This window comes from Callithrix jacchus, chromosome 18 (assembly GCF_049354715.1).
Source record: "Callithrix jacchus isolate 240 chromosome 18, calJac240_pri, whole genome shotgun sequence".
Classification (NCBI taxonomy): domain Eukaryota; kingdom Metazoa; phylum Chordata; class Mammalia; order Primates; family Cebidae; genus Callithrix; species Callithrix jacchus.
The window spans coordinates 14,610,995-14,638,197 of NC_133519.1; the positions used below are offsets into that span (position 1 = coordinate 14,610,995).

The 27,203-nt window shown below is 46.6% G+C and overlaps 3 protein-coding genes across 56 annotated transcripts in view; 1 reads left to right on the top strand and 2 right to left on the bottom strand.

The window, feature by feature from the left end:
• CFAP141 (cilia and flagella associated protein 141) lies at nucleotides 1-9,898 on the bottom strand. 3 transcript variants are annotated; one of them, XM_002760008.6, is made up of 4 exons: nucleotides 9,840-9,898; nucleotides 9,444-9,484; nucleotides 1,680-1,809; nucleotides 1-437 (listed from the first exon to the last, which is right to left on the bottom strand). In XM_002760008.6, exons 1-4 carry the CDS (start codon nucleotides 9,870-9,872, stop codon nucleotides 336-338), a joined length of 306 nt encoding a protein of 101 aa, XP_002760054.1. In that variant the 5' UTR covers nucleotides 9,873-9,898; the 3' UTR covers nucleotides 1-335. The 3 variants fall into 3 exon arrangements, 2 of the variants coding, with proteins under 2 accessions (XP_002760054.1, XP_008982723.1); XM_008984475.5 differs by having other exon boundaries at nucleotides 9,778-9,898; XR_013529377.1 differs by lacking the exon at nucleotides 1,680-1,809 and having other exon boundaries at nucleotides 302-437.
• Nucleotides 9,899-10,271: 373 nt separating this feature from the next.
• LTAP1 (lipid transport auxiliary protein 1) lies at nucleotides 10,272-24,648 on the bottom strand. Of its 3 annotated transcripts, none has more exons than XM_035279997.3 (7): nucleotides 24,501-24,648; nucleotides 23,931-24,032; nucleotides 18,681-18,798; nucleotides 17,790-17,843; nucleotides 15,863-16,029; nucleotides 15,725-15,783; nucleotides 10,272-11,205 (listed from the first exon to the last, which is right to left on the bottom strand). In XM_035279997.3, the coding sequence occupies exons 2-7, from the start codon at nucleotides 23,991-23,993 to the stop codon at nucleotides 11,010-11,012; spliced, it is 657 nt and encodes a 218-aa protein (XP_035135888.2). In that variant the 5' UTR covers nucleotides 23,994-24,032; nucleotides 24,501-24,648; the 3' UTR covers nucleotides 10,272-11,009. The 3 variants fall into 3 exon arrangements, with proteins under 3 accessions (XP_035135888.2, XP_035135886.2, XP_035135887.2); XM_035279995.3 differs by having other exon boundaries at nucleotides 24,424-24,648; XM_035279996.3 differs by lacking the exon at nucleotides 23,931-24,032 and having other exon boundaries at nucleotides 24,424-24,648.
• Nucleotides 24,649-25,022: 374 nt separating this feature from the next.
• Nucleotides 25,023-27,203, top strand: part of UBAP2L (ubiquitin associated protein 2 like) — a 57,111-nt gene continuing 54,930 nt past the window's right edge. For 23 of the 50 annotated variants that reach the window (XM_054247714.2, XM_078355778.1, XM_078355776.1 and 20 more), the window contains exon 1: nucleotides 25,030-25,120. The gene's annotated coding sequence lies outside the window, so the exon portion shown is untranslated. Of the gene's footprint in view, nucleotides 25,477-27,203 lie in introns of all 50 variants that reach the window. The other 27 variants (XM_054247717.2, XM_078355777.1, XM_054247720.2 and 24 more) reach the window with 2 other exon arrangements.

Below are 27,203 nucleotides of genomic sequence, written 5' to 3' on the forward strand. Positions count from 1 at the left end.
TTTGAGCCTTTATGAACTAATTTTATTTGTTATACCAAATCAGGATTCTCAACTCACTTTGTCCACCCCTCCTCACCCCTGCCCCCTTACATCAACACAGTCAATCCCACTCTGACCACAAGGCGTCACTCTTGTTTTAACCGTTGTTTCATAGATTGTTTCCCAAACAGTAGCAAGGGATTAACAAGAGTGGAGAAGTGGGAGTGGGAGCACTGTCTGAAGTCCAAGGCACATAGTCCGGGTATGTTTTGGGAAGGAGGTTCGAGGTGGTAGAGGCTCTAGAAGGCTAGGTTAGCAGGCACATTGAGAAAGGAAGAATAGTGTTTCGGATGCCATCACAGTCTCTCTACATAAAAAGCTTTGCCTATCTGATTTAACTCCCGCTGGTACTGCTGATGCTCCTTTTCAAACAGCTGGTGCAGGGCAGCTTGACGAACCTGGTAGAGAGGACAGAATAGAGTATGGTGTTTGCTTCTGTTTACCACCCTTTCTTATTCTTTCTCCCTAGTTGCTTTCCCATTACTTGTGTTCTTTTGGAGCTGGACTTAGTTGTGACGTAAAGCTAGGTGGTAGCAGAGAGGCTGAACCAGTGGAGGGGAAGCCTATCTAATTTTTTTCTTCATGGTCGAAGCCCTATGTTCGGCAAATATTTGCTGAGAACATACCATGAACCAGAAACTCTATTAGGTAACTGGCATACAAAATTGGTTACATGCCAGGCACGGTGGCTCACACCTGTAATCCCAGCACTTTGGGAGGCTGTGGCGGGTGGATCACGATGTCAGGAGATGGAGATCATACTGGCTAACAGGGTGAAACCCCGTCTCTACTAAAAATACAAAAAATTAGCCAGGCGTGCTGGCACGTGCCTGTAGTCCTACTACTCAGGACTACTCGAGACTTGAGGCAGTAGAATCACTACTCTACTTGAGGCAGCAGAATTGCTTGAACTTGGGAGGTGGAGGTTGCAGTGAGCTGAGATCACGCCACTGCACTCCAGCCTGGGTAACAGAGTGAGACTGCATCTCAAAAACAAAAACAAAGAAACAAAGATGATTACATGACAGCAACTTGGGACCCCGGAAGAGAGAGAGATACGCACTAAGAGGCAGTTTGTTTGTTTTTGAGACTCAGTCTTACTCTGTCACCCAGGCTGGAGTGCAGTGGCACAATCTCAGCTCGCTGCAGCCTCTGCCTCGGTTCAAGCGGTTCTCATGCCTCAGCCTCCCAAGTAGCTGGGATTATAGGCATGTGCCACCACGCCTAGCCAATTTTTGTGTTTTTAGTAGAGACGGGGTTTCACCATGTTGGCCAAGCTGATCTCAAACTCCTGGGCTCAAGCAATCTGCCCGTCTTGGTCTCCCAAAGTGCTGGGATTACAGGCATGAGCCACGGTGCCCAGCCTAAGATGCAGTTTTGAGTCTCCAAGATGAAAGGAGCAGGAACTAGAGTATACTTTGGAACTTTAAGATGTGCTACCTATAAGGTGGATGCAAAGAATCAAAAGATAAAGAGTTCTGGCAACGGGGTTAGAGTTGTGTTGCTCTGGTGTAATGCTGAAAACCTACAGGCAAACAAGATAAATGCGCAATGACACACACTAAGAGCTTGGAAAACTCAGTGGGCAAACACACAGGGCAGTAATGAATGAGGCGTCAGGCTGCCCTGCTAGAACTCACCATTAGTAATTGCTTTTTGGCCAGTGCCAATTCTTGTGCCATGGTGTCCTGCATCTTTAGGGTGGCATACGGGTTTCTTCTCTGGGCCAATGTCATTTGCCACAGACAGTCAGTATGTGCATTTCGCCACCTGCTCCGGGTACAGAGGCAGGGGTTGAATGGGTTAAGAGTTAGGAGGAGAGACAAAAACCCCCACAGAGTGAGGCTGTCCTGGAATGTCTGTCCTACTGTCAGAAGACTAAAATCCTTAAAAGGGTAATTTAGGCCGGGCGCGGTGGCTCACGCCTGTAATCCCAGCACTTTGGGAGGCCGAGGCGAGTGGATCACGAGGTCAAGAGATCGAGACCATCCTGGTCAACATGGTGAAACCCCATCTCTACTAAAAATACAAAAATTAGCTGGGCACGGTGGCGCGTGCCTATAATCCCAGCTACTCACGAGGCTGAGGCAGAATGGCCTGAACCCAGGAGGCGGAGATTGCAGTGAGCCGAGATCACGTCATTGCACTCCAGTCTGAGTAACAAAAGCAAAACTCCGTCTCAAAAAAAAAAAAAAAAAAGGGTAATTTAGAACCTAGTATGTATTAAGTACATTATATCATTTAATCACTACGATAACTATGTGGCATAGGCATGAATTTTTACCTAATACAGACAAGGAAACTAAAAGTTGTGAGATGCCCAAGGTCACTCAATGGCAGACCTGGGTCTCAAATCCAGAGTTTCACTCTGTCATCTAGGATAGAGTGCAGTGGTGTGATCTTGGCTCACTGCAGTCTCTGCCTCCAGGGTTCAAGCAATCCTCCTGCCGTGGCCTCCTGAGTAGCTGGGACTACAGGCATGCTTCACCACGCCTGGCTAATTTTTGTATTTTTAGTAGAGACAGGGTTTCGCCATGTTGGCCAGGATGGTGTCCAACTCCTGACTTCAGGAGATCTACCTACCTTGGTATACCAAAGTGCTGGGATTGCAGGTGTGAGCCATCATGCCCGGCCTCAACTCCAATTTCTCTAAAGCTAATATCCCTTCTATCATACTAGTGATTCTCAGTCCTGGCTAGACTGGAATCTTCTTTTTTTTTTTTTGAGACAGAGTTTCTCTGTTGTTACCCAGACTGGAGTGCAATGGCACAATCTCGGCTCACCGCAACCTTTGCCTCCTGGGTTCAGGCAATTCTCCTGCCTCAGCCTCCCGAGTAGCTGGGACTACAGGAGCGCACCACCAGCCCAGCTAATTTTTGTATTTTTAGTAGAGATGGGGTTTCACCTTGTTGATCAGGATGGTCTCGATCTCTTGACCTAGTGATCCACCCGCCTCGGCCTCCCAAAGTGTTGGGATTATAGGGGTGAGCCACCGCGCCCGGCCTAGACTGGAATCTTCATTGAGGTTTAATTTTTTTTTTTTTTTGAGAAATAGTCTTGCTCAGTTGCCCAGGCTAGAGTGCAATGGCGCAATCTTGGCTCACTGCAACCTCTGCCTCCCAGGTTCAAACAATTCTCATGCCTAAGCCTCCCGAGTAGCTGGGATTACAGGTGCCTGCCACCATGCCCAGCTAATTTTTTTTTCTTTTGAGACAGAGTCTCCCTCTGTTGGCCAGGCTGGAGTGCAGTGGCGCAATCTCGGCTCACTGTAGCCTCCATCTCCCGGTATATATTCACTGTTGGGATTTTTAAAAAATCAAAAGTACATTTTCCACATGTTGAAAAAATTGAATCCACACAGAAATCTATTAAATTAAAAGCAAAAACTGTCCGGGTGCACAGGCTCAGCCTGTAATCCCAGCCCTTTGGGAGGCCAAGGCAGGTGGATAACTCAAGGCCAGGAGTTCAAGACCAGTCTGGTCAACATGGTGAAACCCCATCTCTACTAAAAATACAAAAACTAACCTGGCATGGTGGCATGCACCTGTAATCCCAGCTACCCAGGAGGCTGGGGCATGAGAAGCACTTGAACCTGGGAGGTGGAGGCTGCAGTGAGCCAGGATTGCACCACTGCACTTCAGCCTGGGTGACAAAGTAAGACTGTCTTAAAACAGAGAAACTCTGTCTCAAAAAAAAAAAAACAGTTATCTCTAACCAGGCACAGTGGCTCACGCCTGTAACCCAGCACTTTGGGAGGCCAAGGCGGGTGGATCACTCAAGGTCAGGCAGGAGTTCGAGGCCAGCCTAGCCAACATGGTGAAACCCCATCTCTACTAAAAATATAAAAATAAGCTGGGCATGGTGGTGGGTCTCACCTACTCAAGTTAATTATTATTATTATTTTGGGACAGAGTGGCACTCTTGTCACCAGGCTGGAGTGCAGTGGCATGATTTCAGCTCACTGCAACCTCCACCTTCCAGGTTCAAGTGATTCTGCTGCCTCACCCTCCTGAGTAGCTGGGATTACACCCTCCTGAGTAGCTGGGATTTATATATATAAATCAGCTGGGCATAGTGACACATGCCTGTAAGATATATATATATCTTTAAAGATATACATTTGTATTTTATTTTACTTTATTTATTTTTTGAGATGGAGTCTCGCTCGTTACCCAGGCTGGAGTGCAATGGTGCAATCTCGGCTCACCACAACCTCCGCCTCCTGGGTTCAGGCAATTCTCCTGCCTCAGCCTCCTGAGTAGCTGGGATTACAGGCACGTGCCACCATGCCAATCTAATTTTTTGTATTTTTAGTAGAGACGGGGTTTCACCATGTTGACCAGGATGGTCTCAATCTCTTGACCTCGTGATCCACCTGCCTCGGCCTCCCAAAGTGCTGGGATTACAGGCTTGAGCCACCGCGCCCGGCCAATTTTTATATTTTTAATAGATAACAGGGTTTTACCATTTTGGCCAGGATGGTCTTGACCTCTTGACCTTGTGATCTGCCCCCACTGGCCTACCAAAGTGATGGGATTACAGGCGTGAACCACCACCCCTGGCCCTCATGTTAATTAAAAAAAATTATTCATATATTTATATAGATGATATATTTGCACGAGAAACTGCTACTTTGTTGGAAATGACTGAGGTCTTTTTTTCTTTTTTTTTTTTTTTGAGTCAGAGTGTTGCTCTGTAGCCCAGGCAAGAGTGCAGTGGCTCAATCTGATCTCACTGCAACCTCTGCCTCCCAGGTTCAAGCAATTCTCCTGCCTCAGCCTCCTGGGTAGCTGGGATTACGGGCATGTGCCACCATGCCCAGCTGACTTCTGTATATATACATATTTTTTTGAGACAGGGTCTCATTCTGTTGCCTAGGCTGGAGTGCAGTGGGGTGATTATGGCTTACTACAGTGTCAACCTCTTGGTCTCAAGCAATCCTCCTACCTCAGCTGCCTAAGTAGCTGGGACAACAGGTGTGTGCCTGGCTTTTTTTTTTTTTTTTTTTTTTTTGAGACAGAGTATTGCTCTGTCACCCAGGCTGGAGTAGAGTGGTGCATTCTCAGCTCACTGCACCCTCTGCCTCCTGGACTCAAGCAATTCTCCTGCTTCAGCCTCCTGAGTAACTGAGATTACAGGCACCCACCACCACACCCAGCTAATTTTTGTATTTTATTTTTGAGACGGAATCTTGCTCTGTCACCCACGCTGGAGTATACTGGCATGATCTCACCTCACTACAGCCTCTGCCTCCCAGGTTCAAGCAATTCTTTAATTTTTAAATTGTTAAAAATTTTTATTTTTTTTCCTAGAGATGGGGTTTCACTATGTTGGCCAGGCTGATCTCGAACTCCTGACCTCGTGATCCACCCGCCTTGGCCTCCCAAAGTGCTGGGATTACAGGCGTGAGCCACCGTGCCGGCCTCTTTTTTTTTAAATAGAGATGGGGTCTCGCTATGTTGCCCAGGTTGGAGTGCAGTGGCTATTCACAGGTGAGATCCCATTACTAATCAGCATGGGAGTTTTGACCTGCTCCATTTCCCACCTGGGCTGGTTCACCCCTCCTTAGGCAACCTGCTGGTGGTCCCCCGCTCCCAGGAGGTCACCATATTGATGCCGAACTTAGTGCGGACACCCGACTGGCATAGTGCACTACAGCCCAGAACTACTGGTTTCAATAGATCCTCTAGTCTCAGCCTCCCCAACAACTGGGACTACAGGCATGCACCACCACGCCTGGTAGGTTCAAGCAATTCTTTGCCTCAGCCTCCTGAGTAGCTCAGACTATAGGCACAAGCACCATGCCCTACTAATTTTTTTTTGTATTTTTAGTAGAGATGGGGTTTCACCATCTTGGCCAGGCTGGTCTTGAACTCCTCACCTCATGATCCACCCACCTCAGTCTCCTAAAGTGCTGCGATTACAGGCATGAGACACAGCACCTGGACAATTTTTGTATTTTTAGTAGAGATGGGATTTCACTATGTTGGCCAGGATGGTCTCGATCTCTTGACCTCATGATCTGCCTATCTTGGCCTTCCAAAGTGCTGGGATTATAGGCATGAGCCACTGCACCTGGTCTGTGCCTGGCTAATTTTTATTTTTTGTAGAGACGGGGGTCTCATTATGTTGCCCAGTCTCAAACTCCTGGGCTCAAGTGATCCTCTGCCTTGGCCTTCCAAAGTGCTGGGATTACAGGTGTAAGCCATCATACCCAGCCACTTGGGCATGTTTCCAGAATTTTTTTTTTGAAATGGAGTCTTGCTCTGTCCCCCAGGCTTGAGTGCAAATGGCACAATCTCGGCTCACTACAACCGCCACCTCCAGGGTTCAAGCGACTCTCCTGCTTCAGCCTCTTGAGTAGATGGGAATATAGGCACCTGCTATCATGCCCGGCTGGTTTTTTTTTTTTTTTTTTGAGATGGAGTTTCTCTCTTGTTGCCCAGGCTGGAGTGCAACAGCATGATCTCAGCTCTCTGCAACCTCTGCATCCTGAGTTCAAGCAATTCTCCTGCCTCAGCCTCCCAAGTAGCTGGGATTACAGGCATGCGCCACCATGCCTGGGTAATGCTGTATTTTTTTTTTTTTTTTTTTTGAGACGGAGTTTCACTCTAGTTACCCAGGCTGGAGTGCAATGGTGCGATCTAGGCTCACCGCAACCTCCGCTTCCTGGGTTCAGGCAATTCTCCTGCCTCAGCCTCCTGAGTAGCTGGGATTACAGGCACGCACCACCATGCCCAGCTAATTTTTCGTATTTTTAGTAGAGACGGGGTTTCACCATGTTGACCAGGATGGTCTTGATCTCTCGACCTTGTGATCCACCCGTCTCGGCCTCCCAAAGTGCTGGGATTACAGGCTTGAGCCACCGTGCCCGGCCAATTCTGTATTTTTAGTAGAGACAGGGTTTCTCCATGCTGGTCAGGCTGGTCTTGAACTCCTGACCTCAGGTGGTCCACCCACCTTGGCCTCCCAAAGTGCTGGGATTACAGGTGTGAGCCACTGCGCCCAGCCCAAGCCTAGCTAATTTTTGTATTTTTTTTAGTAGAGACTGGGTTTTGCCATGTTGGCCAGGCTGGTCTTGAACTCCTGGCCTCAAGCAATCTGCCCACCTCGGCCTCCCAAAGTGCTGGGATTACAGACATGAGCCACCGCACCCAGCCAAAATTTTTCTAGCATAATCTGGCAAGTACATCTTTCTTCTTCTTTGAGACAGAGTTTTGCTCTTGTTGCCCAGGCTGGAGTGAAATGGTGTGATCTCGGCTCACCACAGCCTCCACCTCCTGGGTTCAAGTGATTCTCCTGCCACAGGCGTGATTCTCCTGTTACAGTTGTGAGCCACTGTGCCCAGGCTTAACTTTTCATATTAGTGCATTGAGATTTACTTCATTTAGTTTAAAGGTGGCTGCACGTACAATTTAACCAGCTAGGTTTTCTAGCTTTTTTACTTAACAATGCTTGCCAGGCATGGCAGCACACACCTGTAATTCCCAGCTACTCTGGAGTCTATAGGCCACATATTGCTTGAGCCCAGGAGTCCAAGACTAGTCTGGGTAACACAGTGAGACCCTGTCTCAAAAAGAAAAAAAACCTGTCCAGATGTGGTGGCTCACATCTGTAATCCCAGCACTTTGGGAGGCCGAGGCAGGTGGATCACCTGAGGTCGGGAGATGAAGACCAGCCTGGCCAACATGGTGAAACCCCATCTCTACTGAAAATACAAAAATTAGCTGGGTGTGGTGGTGGGCACCTGTAATCCCAGCTACTCAGGAGGCTGAGGCAGGAGAATTTCTTGGACCCGGGAGGCAAAGGTTGCAGTGAGCTATCATGCCACTGCACTCCAGCCTGGGAAACAAGGGCTCAATTCTGTCTCTAAGTAAATAAAAGCAATACTGTCATGAACATTCTTATGTATGTACCTTCCAGTGCTTTTCCTAGTATGTATATATAAGGTAAATTCCTATTTTTGCCAGGTCAACAGATATGTGAATTCAAATTTTGATAATTTTATCAAACTGCCTTTGTAAACATGGCTATCAACCTAGACTCCTATTAAAATTACATGTTTTCGTTTCTTCACATCCTTGCTAGCTCTGGATATAACCTTTGAAACTTTAAAAAAAGGTTTCTCTTATCCCATCTCAGACCATTTTAATCAGAATCTCCTAGGGTTAAGAACTAGGCATCAGTATTTATTTATTTCAATTAAATTTTTTGGTAGGGATGGGGATCTTGCCATGCAGCCTTGAGCCAGGCTCAAATTATCCTTCTGCTTCAGCCTCCTGAGTAGCTGAGACTATAGGTATACAATACCACACCTGGCTAATTTTGCCCAGGCTGGTCTCGAACTCCTGGGCTAAAGCAATCCCCCGCCTTGGCCTCCCAAAGTGCTGGGATTATAGGTGTGACCCACCATGGCAGGCTTGCATCAGCATATTTTCATTTATTTATTTATTTTTGATATGGAGTTTCGCTGTTGTTACCCAGACTGGAGTGCAATGGCATGATCTCGGCTCACCGCAACCTCCACCTCCTGGGTTCAAGCAATTCTCCTGCCTCAGCCTCCCGAGTAGCTGGGACTACAGGCGTGCACCACCATGCCCAGCTAATTTTTGTATTTTTAGTAGAGATGGGGCTTCACCATGTTGACCAGGATGGTCTTGATCTCTTGACCTCGTGATCCACCTGCCTTGGCCTCCCAAAGTGTTGGGATTATAGGCATGAGCCACTGCACCCGGCCGCATCAGCATATTTTCAAAAGCTCATCAGGTGAAAATGATACGCAGTCCGGTCTTGTGAATCTTCTCATTCACTGATTCAACAAATACTGCACTACCAACTACATGATTAGTACAAAACCAGGTAACAAATACTTGAATTCTTTTTTTGTTCTGAGACGGAGTCATACTTGCTCTACTGCCCAGGCTGGAGTGCAGTGGTGCAATCTTGGCTCAAGGCACCCTCCATCTCCTGAGTAGCTGGGATTACAGGCACCTGTGACCACGCCTGGCTAATTTTTTTGCATTTTTAATAGAGACCTTTTGCATTTTCACCATATTGGCCAGGCTGGTCTCGAACTCCTGACCTTGTGATCCACCTGCCTTGGCCTCTCAAAGTGCTGGGATTTCAGGCGTGAGCCACAGTGTTGAATTCTTAATAAAAATAAAACAAGCTTCAATTTTCCTCCAGAGAATGGGAAGCAGGGGACAATAAAAACCTAATCTAGTGGGCGCTAAGAAGCTGATCTCATTTGCTTTGAGAACAAAGCTGCTTCTCCCCCTTTCCACATGTTTTTCTGTTTGACGAGCCCCTAAAGAGATGCAGCAGAGTTGGGAGGTGGCTCAGGGAGGACAGTAGAGTGGAAAGGTCAAGCTCAAAGGTAAAGAGAGGGTATAGAAGCAGATTACCTGTTGACCATCTTCTTAAGTCCCATGACCCTTTGAAAACTCTGCAAGAAAAGGTAGTTCTGTTGATCTGCCTCAGTCTCAAGAACCTCACCTCTAGAACCCTATTCTAATGAGACTTAGACCTTTTTGAGAGAGAAAGCAGTCAATTTCCTAGGAGCGATAGGAAGAGGAAAGCTCTACTTCTTTCAGAATGGATCAAAGAAAACATGCAGGGGTTGGATGGAGCACATCTTTGAATACCTACTATGTACTAGACTTAGCCTCCCACTCCTGTTACTAAGTATAGTATACCCTTGTTACATCAAAAGCCTTTCCCGGTAAAAGATGCACTTACAGTAAATTGCTCTGGAAACCTCATCAAACTTCAACCCAGCCCCTCCTTCCAACTCTGCATACCTCTTCTACTTTTGTCATCTTTTCCACAGACATGTTTATAGATTTGCTTGATACAGTCTGAGGAGACTGACAGGCTCTTCTTTCTGTTTAGTTCCGTAACCGAGGTTTCAGTAGTCATAGCAACATTTATGCCTCCAACAATGACCCTGAGCCTAGGAGTTGACTGGCCACCTGGGCTGTTGCCCCAGAAACCTTAAGAGAATCCGTGTTCTGTAGCCTTCTGCTGATGACACAGGCAATCCTATGAGCAAGAGTCACAGTCCCAATTTTAGGATTTCTTCTGCTAGGGTCTTAAGGGATATCTGCATGGTCCTAGGTCCAGGGTATGCACACAGTACCACCAATTCTTTAGAGGCAAATCCTCATGCATGCCCTATGCCCTGTTAGAAATGTACAAATAACATATATGCCTGTTTTATTAAAAGACAACTGTGAAGGACTGATTCATGTTTTATTTTATAATAGTTCATTTTACTAAATAATTTATAGAGTCAGACCAGTGCATTGGCTTGTTAGGGGAAATCATTCTTTCCTATTGTCTTATAGCCTGGCAGATTATGTCAGGTGCCAGAACATTCCGTTTGATTCAATTTATTTGTGAGTGTGGCATGAAAGTAGATAGATCCTTGCATGTCAGGAAAGCTGCAACACATCTGGTTTAAGTGGAGCACAAGGGTCAGTTGTTCCACATACCACCAACTTGCCCACTTGACCCTCCCACCAGTTCCTGTCTGCCTTTTCCAACAATCAACTCTGAGATGCCCTAAACCCAAACAGTTCCCATTAAACTGTGCACAAAGGTATAGATATGGAAGACGTCTTACTCCAACTCTCACCTTTGGAATTAAATAAGCCTGGAACAAGGTAGGTGAACTATGGCTGAAACCAAGTGAAGATTTTTAAGAAGCTTTGACAGAAACATTAAGAATAACACCTGAATGCAAATGCAGAAGAAAGTGCTACTGGGGGAAAATAGTCTTAGCCAATGTTCTAAAAATGCCCATAAGGAGGGGTTAGGGAATTACCCTTTAGGCAGAAGCTCTAAGAACTCTGGATACAACAGAACTTCAATGGATACCGTCTGGGGCCACTGGGCCAGATGTCGCGAGGGCAGCCTGGCAAGCAGTCTGTCTTGTACATTGCAACTGACTGGCTTAACCTGGGGCTCCGTCACAGAGTACTCTCCAATGTGTTATAGTTGTCCTTAAAGCTCTTCAATTCAAGGAAGTGCTTGGCACGTTTACTCTTCTGACTGGAAGGGAGGTATGTCACTTGGATGGTTGTTGGGGAGACTTCGGGGGACTGAGTTAGGTCTTTGGCTGCTGACTGGTGGTGTCGCTGAGAGCTCCCAATCCGTGCTTTGACCCTGAAGAGAGAGAGAAGGTCATTGACAAAATGACTAATCAAAGAATTCAGGGCTTATCCCAGGCCATAAACGCAGCAATAGCCACAAATGGTTATTTGTGTCTTATGTGTCCTATTTTGTAAACTAGTTACTAAAACTCCATCTAGTAGCTGAGAAGTAGCAGAGAGGCCGGGTGCAGTGGCTCATGCCTGTAATCCCAGCACTTTGGGAGGCTGAAGCAGGTGGATTGCTTGAGGTCAGGAGTTTGAGACCAGCCTAGCCAACATGGTGAAACCCTGTCTCTGCCGAAAATACAACAATTAGCTGGGTGTCGTGCCTGTTACTTGGGAGGCTGCAGTGAGCCGAGATCATGCCACTGCACTCCAGTGTGGATGACAGAGCAAGGCTCCATCTCAAAGGAAAAAAAAAAAAGTAGTAGCAGAGAGGCTAGGCATGGTCATTTATACCTGTAATCTCAGCACTGCGGAAGGCTGACGTCAGAGACTGCTTGAGTGCAGGAGAGTTGAGACCCGTCTAGGAAACAAAGTGAGACTCCATCTCTATAAAAAATTAGCCACCTATGGTGGCAAGCACCTGTAGTCCTGGCTTCTCAGGAGGCTGAGGCAGGAGAATTGCTTGAGCCCAGAATTTGAGGCTGCAGTGAGCCATAACTGTGCCACTGCTCTTCAGCCTGGGCAAGAGTAAGATCCTGTCTCTCTCTCACACACACTCTAAAAAAGTAGAATTCCAGCCTGGGTGACAGAATAAAGGCCCTGTTTGGGTGCCCTGACACACCCACCCACACCAAAAATAACTAGTATCAGAGAAATGAACTTCCCAGAGTCCTTGCCTCTGGCTCAAGCTTTTTTTTTTCAAGACAGAGCCTTGCTCTGTCACCCAGGCTGGAGTGCAGTGGCATGACCTGGGCTCAGTGCAACCTCTGCCTCCTAGGTTCAAGCTATTCTCCTGCCTCAGCCTCCTGAGTAGCCAGAACTACAGGCATGGGCCACCATGCCTGGCTAATCTTTGTATTATTAGCAGGGATGGGGTTTCATCACGTTAGGCAGGCTGGTCTCAAACTCCTGACCTCATGATCTACCCACCTCAGCCTCTCAAAGTGCTAGGGATTAAAGGTGTGAGCCACTGTGCCTGGCGCAAGATTTTTTTTGAGAGAATAGGTATCCCCCATACAGGTTATAACCTTGTTTTACAGGTTAGGAAACTAAGGGTCCAATAATTAGCTTGCATGAGTTCACAAAACTAGTGACAGATCTGGGATTCAAACCTAAGTTTGTCAGATTTCAAAGCCTATACTCTTCACTATACCCATTAAGCATTCCTAGAAACTACAAATCAAACATTTCTTTTTGTTTTTGAGATGGAGTCTTGCTCTGTTGCCCAGGCTGGAGTGCAGTGGCATGATCTTGGCTCACTGCAACCTCTGCCTCCCAGGTTCAAGCAATTCTCCTGCCTCAGCCTCCTGAGTAGCTGGGATTACAGGTGCTCGCCACAATGCCCAGCTAATTTTTGTGATTTTAGTAGAAATAGGTTTTGCTGCATTGGCCAGGCTGGTCTTGAACTCCTGACCTAAGGTAATCCACCTGCCTTGGCCTCCTAAAGTGCTGGGATTACAGGTGTAAGCCATCATGCCTGGCCTTCAAAAATAATTTTGTAAAAACTGTGGTAAAATATATGTAACATAAAATTTACCATCGTAAGCATTTTTAAATATACAGTTCAGTATTTTTTAAGAAGGAATCTTGCTCTGTCGCCAAGATGGAGTGCAGTGGTGCGATTTTGGCTCTCTGCAACCTCTGCCTCCCTGGTTTAAGCAATTCTCCTGCCTCACCCTCCCGAGTAGCTGGGACTATAGTTGCACACCACCATACCCAGCTAATTTTTGTATTTTTAGTAGAGATGGGATTTCACCATGTTGGCCAGGATGTTCTTATCTCTTGACCTCATGATCCACCTACCTCGGCCTCTCAAAGTGCTGAGATTACAGGCGTGAGCCACTGTGCACAGCTGCAGTTCAGTAGCATTAAGTATATTCAGTGTTGTGCAATCAACTTCCGGAACACTTTTTATCTTGCAAAACTGAAACTATACTCATGAACAATTCCCCTTCTTCCCCCCTCCAGCTCCTGCAACTATCGTTCTACTTACTGTGTCTGAGTTTGACTACCTAGGTATCTCATATAACTGGAATCACTCAGTATTTATCTTTCAAAGAGAGTGAATTTTTAACAAGCTTCTGCTGACTTTTAGACCAAATGCCCTTTTACAGTCTCTCTGTATGTTCATTTTCATTAGTGCTCTAAGCAATTTTTTTTTTTGTTTTTGTTTGAGACAGTGTCTTACTCTGTTGCCCAAGTTAGAGTGCAGTGGCATGATCTTGGCTCACTGCAACTTCTGCGTTCTGGGTACAAGTGATTCTCGCACCTCAGCTTTTGAGTAGCTGGGACTACAGTCGCATGCCACCACTTCTAGCTAATTTTTGTATTTTTAGTAGAGACAGGGTTTTGCTATGTTGCCCAGGTTGGTCTCAAACTCCTGGGCTCAAGTAATCTCTCCACTTCAGCTCTACAAAGTGTTGGGATTAAAAGTATGAGCCACTGTGCCTGGCCTTCTAAGCAGTTTTTACTAGGACCTTTCATCTTTTTGAGACAGACTCTTGCTCTATCACCCAGGCTGGAGTACAGTGACACGATCTTGGCTTACTGCAACCTCTGCCTCCCAGGTTCAAGCAATTGATTACAGGTACTTGCCACCATGCCAGCCTAATTTTTGTATTTTTAGTAGAGACGGGGTTTTGCCATGTTGGCCAGACTGGTCTCCAACTCCTGACCCCAAGTGATCCGCCCGCCTTGGCCTCCCAAAGTGTGCTGGGATTACAGGTGTAAGCCACTGCTCCAGGCCTTGGACCTTTCATTTTTTCAGACAAGGTAGCTCATTTTTAGGGACAAAGAGAAGAGACATACCCCTTATCTCTTGAAAAAGAGATAATATTCAACACAATAGAAAACAGATTAATTCTTTTTATGGCTGGTAACTTTTTACTTACTTATTATTATTTTTGAGACTTTTGCTCTTTCGCCCAAGCTGGAGTGCAATGGCGCGATCTCAGCTCACTGCAACCTCCGCCTTCTGGTTTCAAGCGATTCTCCTGCCTCAGCCTCCCAAGTAGCTGGGATTACAGGTGCCCCGCCACCACGCCCAGCTAATTTTTTAATTTTTAGTAGAGATGGGGTTTCACCATGTTGGTCAGGCTGGTCTGGAACTCCTGACCTTGTGATCTGCCCACCTCAGCCTCCCAAAGTGAGGCCTGGCCTCTTGAAAATAGATGTGATTACAGGCCCACCGAGCCCGGCCTACTTAATTAGTTTTTGAGATGCAGTCTTACTCTGTTGCCCATGCTGGTATGCAAGCAGCCATCTTGGCTCACTGCAACGTCCACCTCCTGGGTTCAAGCAATTCTCCTGCCTTAGCCTCCTGAGTGGCTGGCATTACAGGCACTCGCCATCACGCCTGGCAATTTTTTTTATTTTTGTAGAGATGGGGCTTCACCAAGTTGGTCGGGCTGGTCTTGAACTCCTGACCTCAGGTGATCCACCCTCCTCGGCCTCCTAAAGTGCTGAGATTATAAGCATGAGCCACTGTGCCCGGCCTAAGTTTTTATTCTAGATTGACTTTCCTTTCTCACCAAGAACTCTGATTTTAACATTTGCATAAAAACATGAGACTATGTTTAGTATGTATTAAAATCATTCCCAAACAAAAGCCATGAATCCTTTCCTGTGACACAAATGCTCAACAGCTGATTCTATTAGCCATGGCCTGTTTCAGACAGGGTTACTAATGCTTTAAGCGGTAGTGAAAATAGATGTTATTTATTATTATTTTATTTTTTTGAGACGGAGTCTTGTTCTCATGGCCAGGCTGAAGTACAATTGCATAATCTCGGCTCCCTGCAACCTCTGCCTCCCGGGTTCAAGCAATTCTGCTGCCTCAGCCTCCTGAGTAGCTGGGATTATAGGCACCTGCCACAATGCCCAACTAATTTTTGTATTTTTAGTAGAGACGAGGTTTCACTATGTTGGCCAGGATGATCTCAAACTCCTGACGTCATGACCCACCTGTGGCCTCCCATGCTGGGATTACAGGCTTGAGCCACCTCGCCACGCCAAAAATAGATGTCATTTAATTCTTAGTTTTATTGGAACAAGACACAAGAGGACACTGAGACTCCAAACAGAAGGAATCCCTGTGTGCTGAAAAACTGTTCCCTTTGCTAGGCTACACCAATTGTGACATTTTATTGGACCAAACAAAAGACAAGGAAAATACACAGAAAGTAGAAAGTTCTTTTGTACAGCTGCATCTGCTTTCTAATGTAAGAGACTGATGTAATAGTCTAGAACCTGACAACTCTTATGGTATCATGATTTTGTTCATATTGCTTTACGAAGGTCATTGCACTGTGGGAACAGTCTAATACTACTGTACCAGCTCCCTTTGACATGTTCCCCTCCAAACTCACATGGTGGCCAGTTCACTCAGGGCCTCTTGATAGCGTAGGTACTCATTCAGGCCAAAGACCTTAGGAAAGAGAAAGGAAGAATAAGGATCTCTCAGTCTGAGGCATCCCTTCAGTGCCTGGAAGAAAAAACTGGCTTACCCCTGTCCCATAGCGGGCTGTTTCATAGCCATCCAACAGGGTATCAATGAGGGCTTTGCGTACACCCTTGAAAGGGGTACTAGTGTTTCGTAGATCTAGCAGGTAGGAGCGGAAATTCTTGCCCATTAAGGAACGGGGATGCCGGCCTTCAGAATGAAATGGGATCTCTGTGGAGAAAATAGCACAATGATATCCTTTCTCTTGTTCTTTTTTTTTTGAGACAGAGTCTTGCTCTGTCGTCCAGGCTGGAGTGCAGTGGTGCAATCTTGGCTTACTGCAACCTCCAATCTCTGGGGTTCAAGAGATTCTCCTGTCTCAGCTTCCCGAGTAGCTAGGATTACAGGCACATGCCACCATGCCTGGCTAACCCTTCCCTCATTCTTTAGTCATTTTTTTTTTTTGAAATGGAGTCTTGCTCTGTCACAAAGGCTAGAGTGCAGTGGCAGTTATCTTGGCTCACCGCAACCTCTGCCTCCTAGGTTTGAGCGAGTTTCTAGTCTCAGCCTCCCGATTAACTGGGATTACAGATGTGCACCACCATGCACTTTAGTAGAGACAAAAATACAAAAGGGTTTCATCTTGTTCACCAGGTTGGTCTTGAACTCCTCGCCTCATGTGATCTGTCTGCCTCAGTCTCCCAAAGTGCTAGAATTACAGGCATGAACCGCCATACCCGCTCCATTCTTTAGTCTTTCTTGTTAATTCCCCAAACTTAGAAATAGGTCTAATGAGGCTGGGCACAGTGGCTCACGCCTATAATTCCAACGCTTTGGGAAGCTGGGGCCAGTGGATCACCTGAGGTCAGAAGTTTGAGACCAGCCTGGCCAAGGTGGTAAAACCTTGTCTTTACTAAAAATACAAAAATTAACCAGGCATGGTAGCAGGTGCCTGTAGTCCCGGCTACTCAGGAGGCTGAGAAAGGAGAATCACCTGAACCCAGGAGGCAGAGGTTACGGTGAGCCGAGATCGTGCCATTGCACTCCAGTCTGGGTAACAAGAGTGAAACTGTCTCAAAAAAATAAATAAATAAAATAAAAAAATAAAAATAAAAAGAAATAGGTCTAATGAAATGAGCGAGTTGAATGAGTGGGAGATTCTAATTAATGAGACCAAAGGTATAAAGCTATGCCTGAGTGGTCATTTTGTGGTGGCAATAGAGCTATAAGCTAAATCAATGGCACATTATGGTGTCATCACGTTTTACCATCCTGCTTACCCATCCTAGCTTTAAAATATAAACTATGGGCTGGGCGCAGTGGCTCAAGCCTGTAATCCCAGCACTTTGGGAGGCCGAGACGGGTGAATCACGAGGTCAACAGATCGAGACCATCCTGGTCAACATGGTGAAACCCCGTCTCTACTAAAAATACAAAAAATTAGCTGGGCATGGTGGCGCGTGCCTGTAGTCCCAGTTACTCGGGAGGCTGAGGCAGGAGAATTGCCTGAACCCAGGAGGCAGAGGTTGCGGTGAGCCAAGATCGCGTCATTGTACTCCAGCCTGGGTAACAAGAGCGAAACTCCGTCTCAAAAAAAAAAAAAGATATAAACTAAGTTTCTCTGTAGAGGGCATATACGGCACGTGTTGACAGAATGGAGAAAATTCAAGAACAATTTATCTTGAGCTTAGTGAAAAAGGAGACGTCACCTGTCCTTTGTGGAAAAACAAGCAAATTACCATCATCCACTTCATAAAACTAAAGGTCTCAAGAACTTTAAAAAACAAAACACCCAGACTCTTTGGAGAATAATCTGCTTATATCATTTCCTTCAGCAAAAACTCGAATCCAGTACTCTCAAAACTCCAAGAACTCCTACTAACCAGGGATGTGCAGAAATGACAAATTCTACCATATAAAGTGGGTTCATTACTCTGTTCCCTAGGTGAGGTTTCAGGATCCTAGAATGGACCCTGTCAGTTAGCCCTTACCAGAGGCACGGATGGCATCCAGAGCTTTCATCCTATACAGATAGTTGTAGCAACCTGTTGAGGAAAAGACTGGTGTTAGGCATGAACGTTAAGAAGATTCCCCAGGCCGGGCACGGTGGCTGACGCCTGTAATCCCAGCAATTTAGGAGGCCGAGGCAGGCAGATCACCTGAGGCCAGGGGTTTGAGACCAGCCTGACCAACATGGTGAAACCATGTTCTATCTACTAAAAACACAAAATTAGCTGGGTGTGGTGGCGCATTCCTGTGATCCCAGCTACTTGGGAGGCTGAGACAGGAGAATTGCTTGAACCCAGCAGGTGGAGGTTGTAATGAGTCAAGACTGTACTATTGCGCTCCAGCCTGGGCAGCAAGGGCAAAACTCCATCTCAAAAAAAAAAAAAAAATCCCCCGGGCTGGGCGCAGTGGCTCACGCCTATAATCCCAGCACTTTGGGAGGCTGAGGTGGGTGGATCACAAGGTCAAGAGATCGAGACCATCCTGATCAACATGGTGAAACCCCATCTCTACTAAAGATACAAAAAAATTAGCTGGTCATGGTGGCACATGCCTGTAGTCCCAGCTACTCGGGAAGCTGAGGCAGGAGAATTGCTTGAACCCAGGAGGCAGAGGCTGCGGTGAGCCGAGATTGCGCCATTGCACTCCAGCCTGGGTAACAAGAGCAAAACTCTGTCTCAAAAAAAAAAAAAAAAAAAAAAAAAAAAAATCCCCGAATTCCAGCAAGCTAATAAATGGTGTCTACATCTGGCACATATCCAATAACAGCAATAACTAAGGCTTTGCCAGCAGCTTTTGACAACTTGGAGAGAAAAGGAATTCTGGACTTGTGGGACTCCTCACTGAAGCACTCCCTCCAAGAGCTTGCCACATACTTTGATTTCCCTGGGTTTCCAGCTGCAGTAGTCTAGCATCATCATCTGCAAGGAGCTGGGGTTCATACTTGATATCCTGAACCCTGGATAGTCGAATATCAATCTCCTCTTTCAAGTCCTGTTCACATAAAGAAAAGAATACACAATCATTTACCCTGCACTCTGCTTTCTACCATTCTGTTCTTTTTATTTTTTTTGAGACAGAGTTTCGCTCTTTTTACCCAGGCTAGCGTGCAATGGCACGATCTCGGCTCACCACAACCTCCGCCTCCTGGGTTCAGGCAATTCTCCTGCCTCAGCCTCCTGAGTAGCTGGGATTACAGGCACACGCCACCATGCCCAGCTAATTTTTTATATTTTTAGTAGAGACAGGGTTTCACCATGTTGACCAGGATGGTCTCGATCTCTTGACCTCGTGATCCACCCGCCTTGGCCTCCCAAAGTGCTGGGATTATAGGCGTGAGCCACCGTGCCCGGCCTTCTACCATTCTGAAAATGGGGCGGAGTTAATGAACAACTAAGATAACAGAAATAGAGAAGTTGTATGTAGTTAATAAAACGACCAGCTAAGAGGTAAGAATTTAGGAAAGAATGTGATTGGGTTCTCCAATAACATCTCTAAGCCAGAAGTTTTAACTTGCTATAATTCCTTCAAGTCTATAGCATCAACATTATTTCTAAATTTTTTTTGTTTTTTGGAGACTAAGTCTTGCTCTGTCACCCGGGTTGAAGTGCAGTGGCGCAATGCTGGCTCACTGCAACCTCCACCTCCCACGTTCAAGCTATCCTCCTGCCTCAGCCTCCCGTGTAGCTGGGATCACAGGCGCGTACCACCACACCTGGCTAATTTTTGTATTTTCAGTAGAAACGGTGTTTCACCATATTGGCCAGGCTGGTCTCAAACTCCCGATCTCAAGTGATCCGCCTGCCTCAGATTCCCAAAGTGCTAGGATTACAGGTGTGAGCCACTGTGCCCAGCCTCTCTTGCCTCAGCTTTCTGAGCAGCTGGGATTACAGGTGTGTACCTGGGTAGAGGCTACTTTAAAGAAAAAAAAAAACAAAACCAAAACACATATCTAACTTTTAAAATGGGCAAGTCAAATCCATGGAATAAAAATTTAAAAGATACTAAAGGTACCACCTCTCAGTTACCCAGCAGCAACTACTATTTTCAGTTTGATATCACTCTCTCTTATCTAAGAGGATTACCTAAGAGCCCCAGGAAATAAATTTTTTTGTTGCAGCTTCTGAGAAATTTCCATTGTGAAACATAACATATACAGAATATAGATAACATCTATTAATTTTAAATAATTATAAAAATCATAAGAATGAACCCCTATAACCAATATCCAGTTTATGCAATGGAACATTACCACTAACTTTGAAGTCTTGTGTGCCCGTCCCTCACTGAATGCACCCTACCCCAAACCTTAACTTGTCAGTAGTCCTCATACACTTCTTCATCATTTCATCATGTCACCGTAAAAAAGATGCCTTGCTTTGCCTGGTTTTGAATTTGACACAAATGGAGAAGTAAGAATTCCTCTGCAACTTGTTTAAAAAAAAATTTTTTTTGAGACAAGGTCACACTGTCACCCAGGCTGGAGTGCAATGGCTGACTGTAACCTCTGCATCCCAAGCTCAAGTGATCCTCCTGCCTCAGCCTCCCGAGTAGCTGGAACTACAGGCATGGGCCACCACGCCTGGCTAATGTTTGTATTTTTAGTAGAGACAATGTTTCACCATACTGGCCTCAAACTCCTGACCTCAAGTGATCTGCCTGCCTCGGATTCCCAAAGTGGCATGAGCCACCACACCTGGCCTTAATTGTTTTTTTGAGACAGGAGTCTCACTCTGTCACCCAGGCTGGAGTGCAATGGTGCTATCTCTGCTCACTGCAACCTCCACTTCCCAGGCTCAAGTGATTCTCCTGCCCTCAGCCTCCCAAGTATCTGGGATTACAGGAACATGTCACCAGGCCCAGCTAATTTTTTTGTAATTTTAGTAGAGAAGAGGTTTCACCATATTGGCCAGGCTGGTCTCCAACTCCCGACTTCAGGTGATCCACCCACCCTGGCCTCCCAAAGTGCTAGATGTACAGGCGTGAGCCACTGTGCCCTGTGAAATTTTTAAAATACGCTTTATTGAGGGTTAATTTATATACAATAAAATGCATTCATTTTAAGGACATAAACTGAGTTTGACAAATGAACATACCCCCTCCACGACCATGTCAATCAAAATAGAGTATTTTCATTACCTGCAAATCGTCCCTCTCCCAGCCCAGGCAACATGATATGCTCTCTTTTAGTTATGCCTGTTCTAGAATTTCCTATAAATAGGGTGGAAGCATACAGTATATATTCTTTTGTGAATGGCATTTTGGCTTTTTTCACTCAGAATTTTTTTTTTTTTTTTGAGATGGAGCCTTACTCTGTCGCCAGGCTGGAGTGCAGTGGCGCAATCTCGGCTCACTGCAACCTCCACCTGGGTTCAAGCAATTCTTCCGCCTCAGCCTCCCGAGTAGCTGGGACCACAGGCGCGTGCCACCACGCCCGGCTAATTTTTTATTTTTATTAGAGACGGGGTTTCACCATGGCCAGGACGGTCTCGATCGCTTGGCCTCGTGATCCGCCCGCCTCGGCCTCCCAAAATGCTGGGATTACAGGCTTGAGCCACCGCACCCAGCCCGGAATTGTTTTTTTGGTGAATGGAGTCTCACTCATCTCCCAGGCTGGAGTAGCATGGTATGATCTCGGGTAACTGCAACCTCCGCCATCTGGGTTCAAGGCATTCTCCTGCCTCAGCGTCCCGAGCAGTTGGGATTACAGGTGTGCATCACCACCCTGGACTAATTTTTTTCTTGTATTTTTAGTAGAGATGGAGTTTCACCATGTTGACTGGTCTGGTCTCGAACTATTGACCTCATGTGATCTGCCCACCCCAGCCTCCCAAAGTGCTGGGATTACAGGTGTGAGCCACCATGCCCGGCCCACTCAGCATGTTTTTGAGATCCATTTGTGTTTGCAATGTTTTTCTTTCAAAAATATTTTAAGGATTTGTTTTCATATATTTATCTTCAATTTATTTTCATTCCTTACACTATTCCAGAATATGAATATACCACTATTTTTTAGACAGGGTTTTACTCTTGCCCATGCTGGAGTGCATCGGTGCAATCCTAGCTTACTGCGGTCTGTAACTCATGGGCTCACATGATACTCTGGCCTCAGCCTCCCAAAGTGCTAGGACTACCAGTGCGAGCCACTGCACTCAGTTCATATAATCATTTTAAAGTGGACATCTGAATTAAGTTTCCTCTTCAAACATTATCAATAATGCCACTATGAATAATCTTGTACATGTTTCCTGGTACAGATGAGCAAAAATTAATTTCTCTATGATAGGAGAGGAACTGCTGGACCATGGATTAGATACATGTGCAATCTTACAAAACAATGCCCAGTAATTTTCCAAAGTGGTTTTACTAATTTATATTTTCACTAGCAATGGTTGAGAATTTAGAAAACTTTTTTTTTTTGAGACAGAGTCTCGCTCCATTGCCAGGCACCAGGCTAGAGTGCAATGGCACGATCTCAGCTCACTACAACCTCCGCCTCCTGGTTTCAAGCAATTCTCCTGCCTCAGCCTCCCGAGTAGCTGGGACTACAGGCGTGCGCCACCACGACCAGCTAATTTTTGTATTTTTAGTAGAGACGGGGTTTCATCATGTTGGCCAGGATGGTCTTGATCTCTTGACCTAGTGATCCGCCCGCCTTGGCCTCCCAAAGTGCTGGGATTACAGGCGTGAGCCACTGTGCCTGGCCAGAAAACTTTTTTAAAGTAAAAGGAACATTGCTGTCAACTAGACTAAGGAACCCGTAAATACCCAAAGTTTTGATTGGTTCATGATGTGTGACAAACTAACCGTATGTCTCTCTCATGAGGCAGGTAGGAGGACTGTTAAGGTTTCAGGCCAGGACATCCTCCTAGAGCCTTTCCATGTAGTATGTCAGCAAAGAATAAAGAAGAGAAGGTTAATAGCACTGGTTAATCAAAGTACAGTGCTCTAGGAGTTAAGGGAGTCATGAGCTCTAGCTCTACAACTAATCTGTTTATCATTCAACAAGAAATTACTGAGTACCTACTATGTGTAGGTCCTAGCTTTACAGTCATGAAGAAAACTGGCAGGATGCCTGTATTCTTGAAGCTTAGGGTCTAGCAAAAGAGAGAGGTATGTTTTAAACAAATGTACAAACATAAAAAAAATATGGTAAATGCTATGAAGAAAAAATCAGAGTACCATGTAAAAATAGAGGGGGAACCTACTTTAAAATAGGTAATAAGCATTCCTTTTTTGAAAGTGACATTTAAGCTAAGATCAAAAGAATGAATGAGCCAGCCAAGTGAAGACCATTCCAGGTCACAGGAACAAGAGTGGAAAATTCAGCCAGTGGAGCTGGGTCCCAGTGATCTGGGGAGAGTCACACAAAAGGAGGTTGGTAAGGGAAGCAGGTGTCTTTTATTGAGCCGTGAAAGACTAAAGAAACAGAATGAGTGTGGCAGTGGGGTATCAAGAGTTCTGGTTCACATATGTTGGGTTTAAGATGTCTATTGGAAATCTAAGCAGAAATGTCAAGTAGTCAGTTGGCTATGCATGGAACTTAGGAAAGAGTTCTGGGATAGAGAAAATTTCATCTGTAGGTAAAGCCAAGGAAAGGAAGACAATCACCTAATGAGAAAGTATAGAAAAAGAAAAAAGACCACTGGGGTTATTCACTTTCCTCTATGTCTTCTGGTAAACTGCTTCCTTTTCTTGGGCTTGTTGGTAACATGAATGGGGTAATGAGATGATTTGTGGGACTCTTGTAAGTCTAAAGTCATGTAAAGTAACTCTTCTCATTGCTCTCCGCCTTAATGATTATCTCAACCCCATCCTAAAACAAAATAAAACAAAAAACACTGGGTAATTTAAGATGAACTGGGAAATATTTTACTACAAAGAGTTGGGAACTTCGATCCAAGCCTTCATTCAGCAGATACAAAAACAGAAGTTCCTGAGTGAGCCACATGCTTGCCACAGCAGTGAGCAGGTAAGCCACAGTGCCTGCTCAACTAAGTAAGTACAAAGACAAGTGCACGCAAAGAAACACGAGAATTAAAGTCATCACTAAAGGCAGAGGAAATCTCATTCTTGGCCCTAACAGATCAGGAGAAGTATGTTTAATTTGTGCCCTAAGGACCTACCTTGGGGGCATTGTGTCCCACAGGGACATGAGGTCCCCTTCGAGATTTCATTGCAAAGCGCATGATTTGCCTCTTCACAAAAATAAATAGCAGTACAAACACCTGTCCAAAAAGACGTAAAAATCCTTTAATAAAAAGACTTTTTTTTTTTTTAAGCATGCCAGCATTCCAAATCCCCAGATTCCGGCTCTCAGGAATGCTTCAGGGTAAAACTTGGGGCAAAATAAGGCCGTTATGATGGGGGTGGATCTAATAAGCTAGATGCAGGGAGGCGCGGGGTCCGTGCTCTAGCGTTAGAGGGAGGGTTCTAGGCCAACGAGGGGCGGGTCGGTCCGAGTCGGCGACTTAAACTCCCACCTACTCCGGGAATAGGAGTCAAAGCCCAGAAAGGCACAGGTGAGTGGGTGGAGAATGAAAACGGGGAACAGCTCAAGAGGAGGGTCTCTACTGGGTAAGATGCAACAGCAGAAATGGGGTGGGGGAATCTCCTCACCAGGCTCCCGTAGGCCATCACCAGCACGACATTCACCCCGGATAGCCAGTTACTGCCGGACGCCATGGCCTCCCTACCTCGCGCAGATCGGGTTTACCCCGCTGTCCTGGCTGGTCAGCCCAGGCTCCGCCGAAGCGACGGCGCCTGGGTCCCCTGGAGCTCCCCGGCCATTTCCTTACGAGGGAACGCCAAGCCAGACTCGGCCTGAAAACATGGCGGACGGGCAGGGGGGCTGGGAAAGGAGAACTACGCCTTCCAGCTTCCCCCCGGCACGTGACTCAGGCAGGCAATAGCACCCGGGACCGTCGAGCGCTGAGACACGGAACTACGACAGTAAGAGGAAGCGTCGGCCATCTGTGCGTCACGTGGTGGAGGCGGGGCCGCCGCGAAAGAGGCGGGGCGGACTCGAGGAGCCGGAAAGAGATGTCTCGTGGCGAGGCGGCACGCGCACGTTTGCGTGCGCGCCCCTTTTTAGCGTCACGCGCCGGGGGACGCAGGAAGGCAAGTGGGCGGGGGGGAAGGCGCGAGAGCGAGCGCGAGAGGGAAAAGGAGGGAGGGGGTGGGGAAGAGGGAATCTTATATCACGTGACAGGGGCGGCGCGGCCCGGGGTGTCAGTGTGGAGGAGACTGAGGTAAAGTTGGGAGCGCAGCGGCGTTGGCGGCAGCAGCGGCGGCAGCGGCAGCGCGGCGGGGCCGGGTATTGTCCGCGGCCCCTTTAAATCCGCGATCCCCCTTTTACCCTCCCTCTTTTCTCCCTTGCCCCCGCCGTATCCCCCTCCCTCGGTAGGCCCCCCCCGCACCGTGTGTTCCCCCACTGTACACCCCCTCCTAGTCATGCGAGCCCTGGGGCCCCCCCGTTGAGTCGGCCGCCGGAGGTTTTGTTTATGGTTGGGTTCGCGGCCTACTGGGCCGCGCCAGAGCCGGGGCCTCGATTTGGGAGCGTGGCCGGGGCGGGGCTTGGAGCAGCCGTAGGAGGGGGGGGCCATGCGGCTAGAGCCTGAGAGGGGAGAGCGAGAAAGAGCGCGAGCCAGCGAGGCCTGGGCCTTGCCTGAGGTAGGGCCCTCTCTTTACCACGGCCGGTGCCTGCGGAGGAGAGGGCCTCCTCCCTTTCCACCCACTGCGGGCCTTCTCTGATCCGGATCCGGCCTGGTTTGGGGGTGGCTGGGGGGAGGGCGGGCGATGGGGTGGAGCTGCCCCAGACTCCCCCATGTGGCCCTCAGTTTGGTGTGCGAAGATTAATTTGTTCCAACTGGGAGGTAGGGAGGAGATTGGCCCCGTGGGCTCTCGATGTGGCGCTGAGGGGGCTGAGCCTCCCATCCTCCACGCGTGGGCTTGCGTCCCCTCTCCGTTTCCAGGCTCTTTGTCAGCTCTTCTTATTACCTTCCCTTCTTTCTCACCAACCCAGTTCTTGGAATATGTTTTTGCTGCTGTCTTTAGTTTCTTGTTTATACTGTAGTTTGGGGTACCCCAAACAATTACGATGTTATTTGGGAGCTGGACATGGAAGTCCCCACAGGGTGTATTACGCTTTAGGGACGTCACTAGAGCACTGGGTTATTTGTTCACCCTTCTCATAATGGGACAGGAATGCCCAATTTCTTCAAACCCTTCACCTTGTGGACAGCCCTTAAATTGCTTTGCAAACCGATGTCACAAACTGGAGACTGCTCCTTTTCCACAATTCTTGAAATGTAGCCACCTCTGGTGTAGGATGTTGTGGAAAGAAAAACACCACAGTAACAGGCGTTTTTGTTGTTATTGTTAACGTTTTTGCCTTTGACTCTCCCTGATTATTACATGGAGAAATCCTTTTTTTGTCTTCTCTCCCATCCTACCTTCCTCTGCCCCATATCCTGTTTGGGGGATACCCGATGTGACTTGCTGGGAAGTGATGGACATTACCAGTAACCAGCATTACTAGAGAATTAAAACATTTTGTCTGTGTATCAGTTGATAAAACTGCTTTGAGATCTGGGACGATTGTCCTTAAAGATTAGACTGTCCCAATGATTGTTTCCTTTGTGAATGGGAAGTATTGCTGGCACGTAAATTAGTGATGGAAGGCGTAAGAATGTCCTGTGTTGTTTTTGATCTTTAAAGCTCCTCCTTGCTATGTCCTAACTGGGAAGTACTCTTACTAACTAGGTTTCAACGTGGTGGAGAAGGGGTCGCAGGGTTCATTTCAACAAAGCATCTACAGAAATTAGTTGCTCTGTTAGAGGTAGCAAGTTTTACCAAACCCAGCCCAGCCTTCAGTTTCTGAATTGTTTCTAAAATTAGATTGTAAGCTCCCTGAGGGCAGCTACCAAGTCATACTGCTTTTGTATTTTCCTGAAGTATTGGACACATAGTAGATACTCAATAAATATTTGTTATTTAGTTTTTTCAGTGAAATTTCTCTGGCTATTTTTTTAAGTAGCTGGTTTTCAAAAAAGAGTTAAGGGCACTCCTATGTTGAAACCTGTATTTACTCTCGCACTATTTCCTTGGTCTCCAATACTTCTCACCATACTTCCTTAGATCTTTTTATTTTCTAGGAAAGAGTAAGTAACAAGATTCTTCACCTCCAGTGTGATAAATCTGGGAATGGCTCTGCTTGCTACTAATTTTGTGCCTTCAAGTGATCCATTCCAGATCACTAACTTTTGACCTGTTGCTCAGTGTTGTTACTAATAGGTGGTAAAATTTTCTTAGTCACATTTCGAAACACTTGTAAGAAGGAAATGTTACCAGCAAGAGTGATTAGGAGGATTTTTTTTTCCTTTCTGGTTAACTCTGTC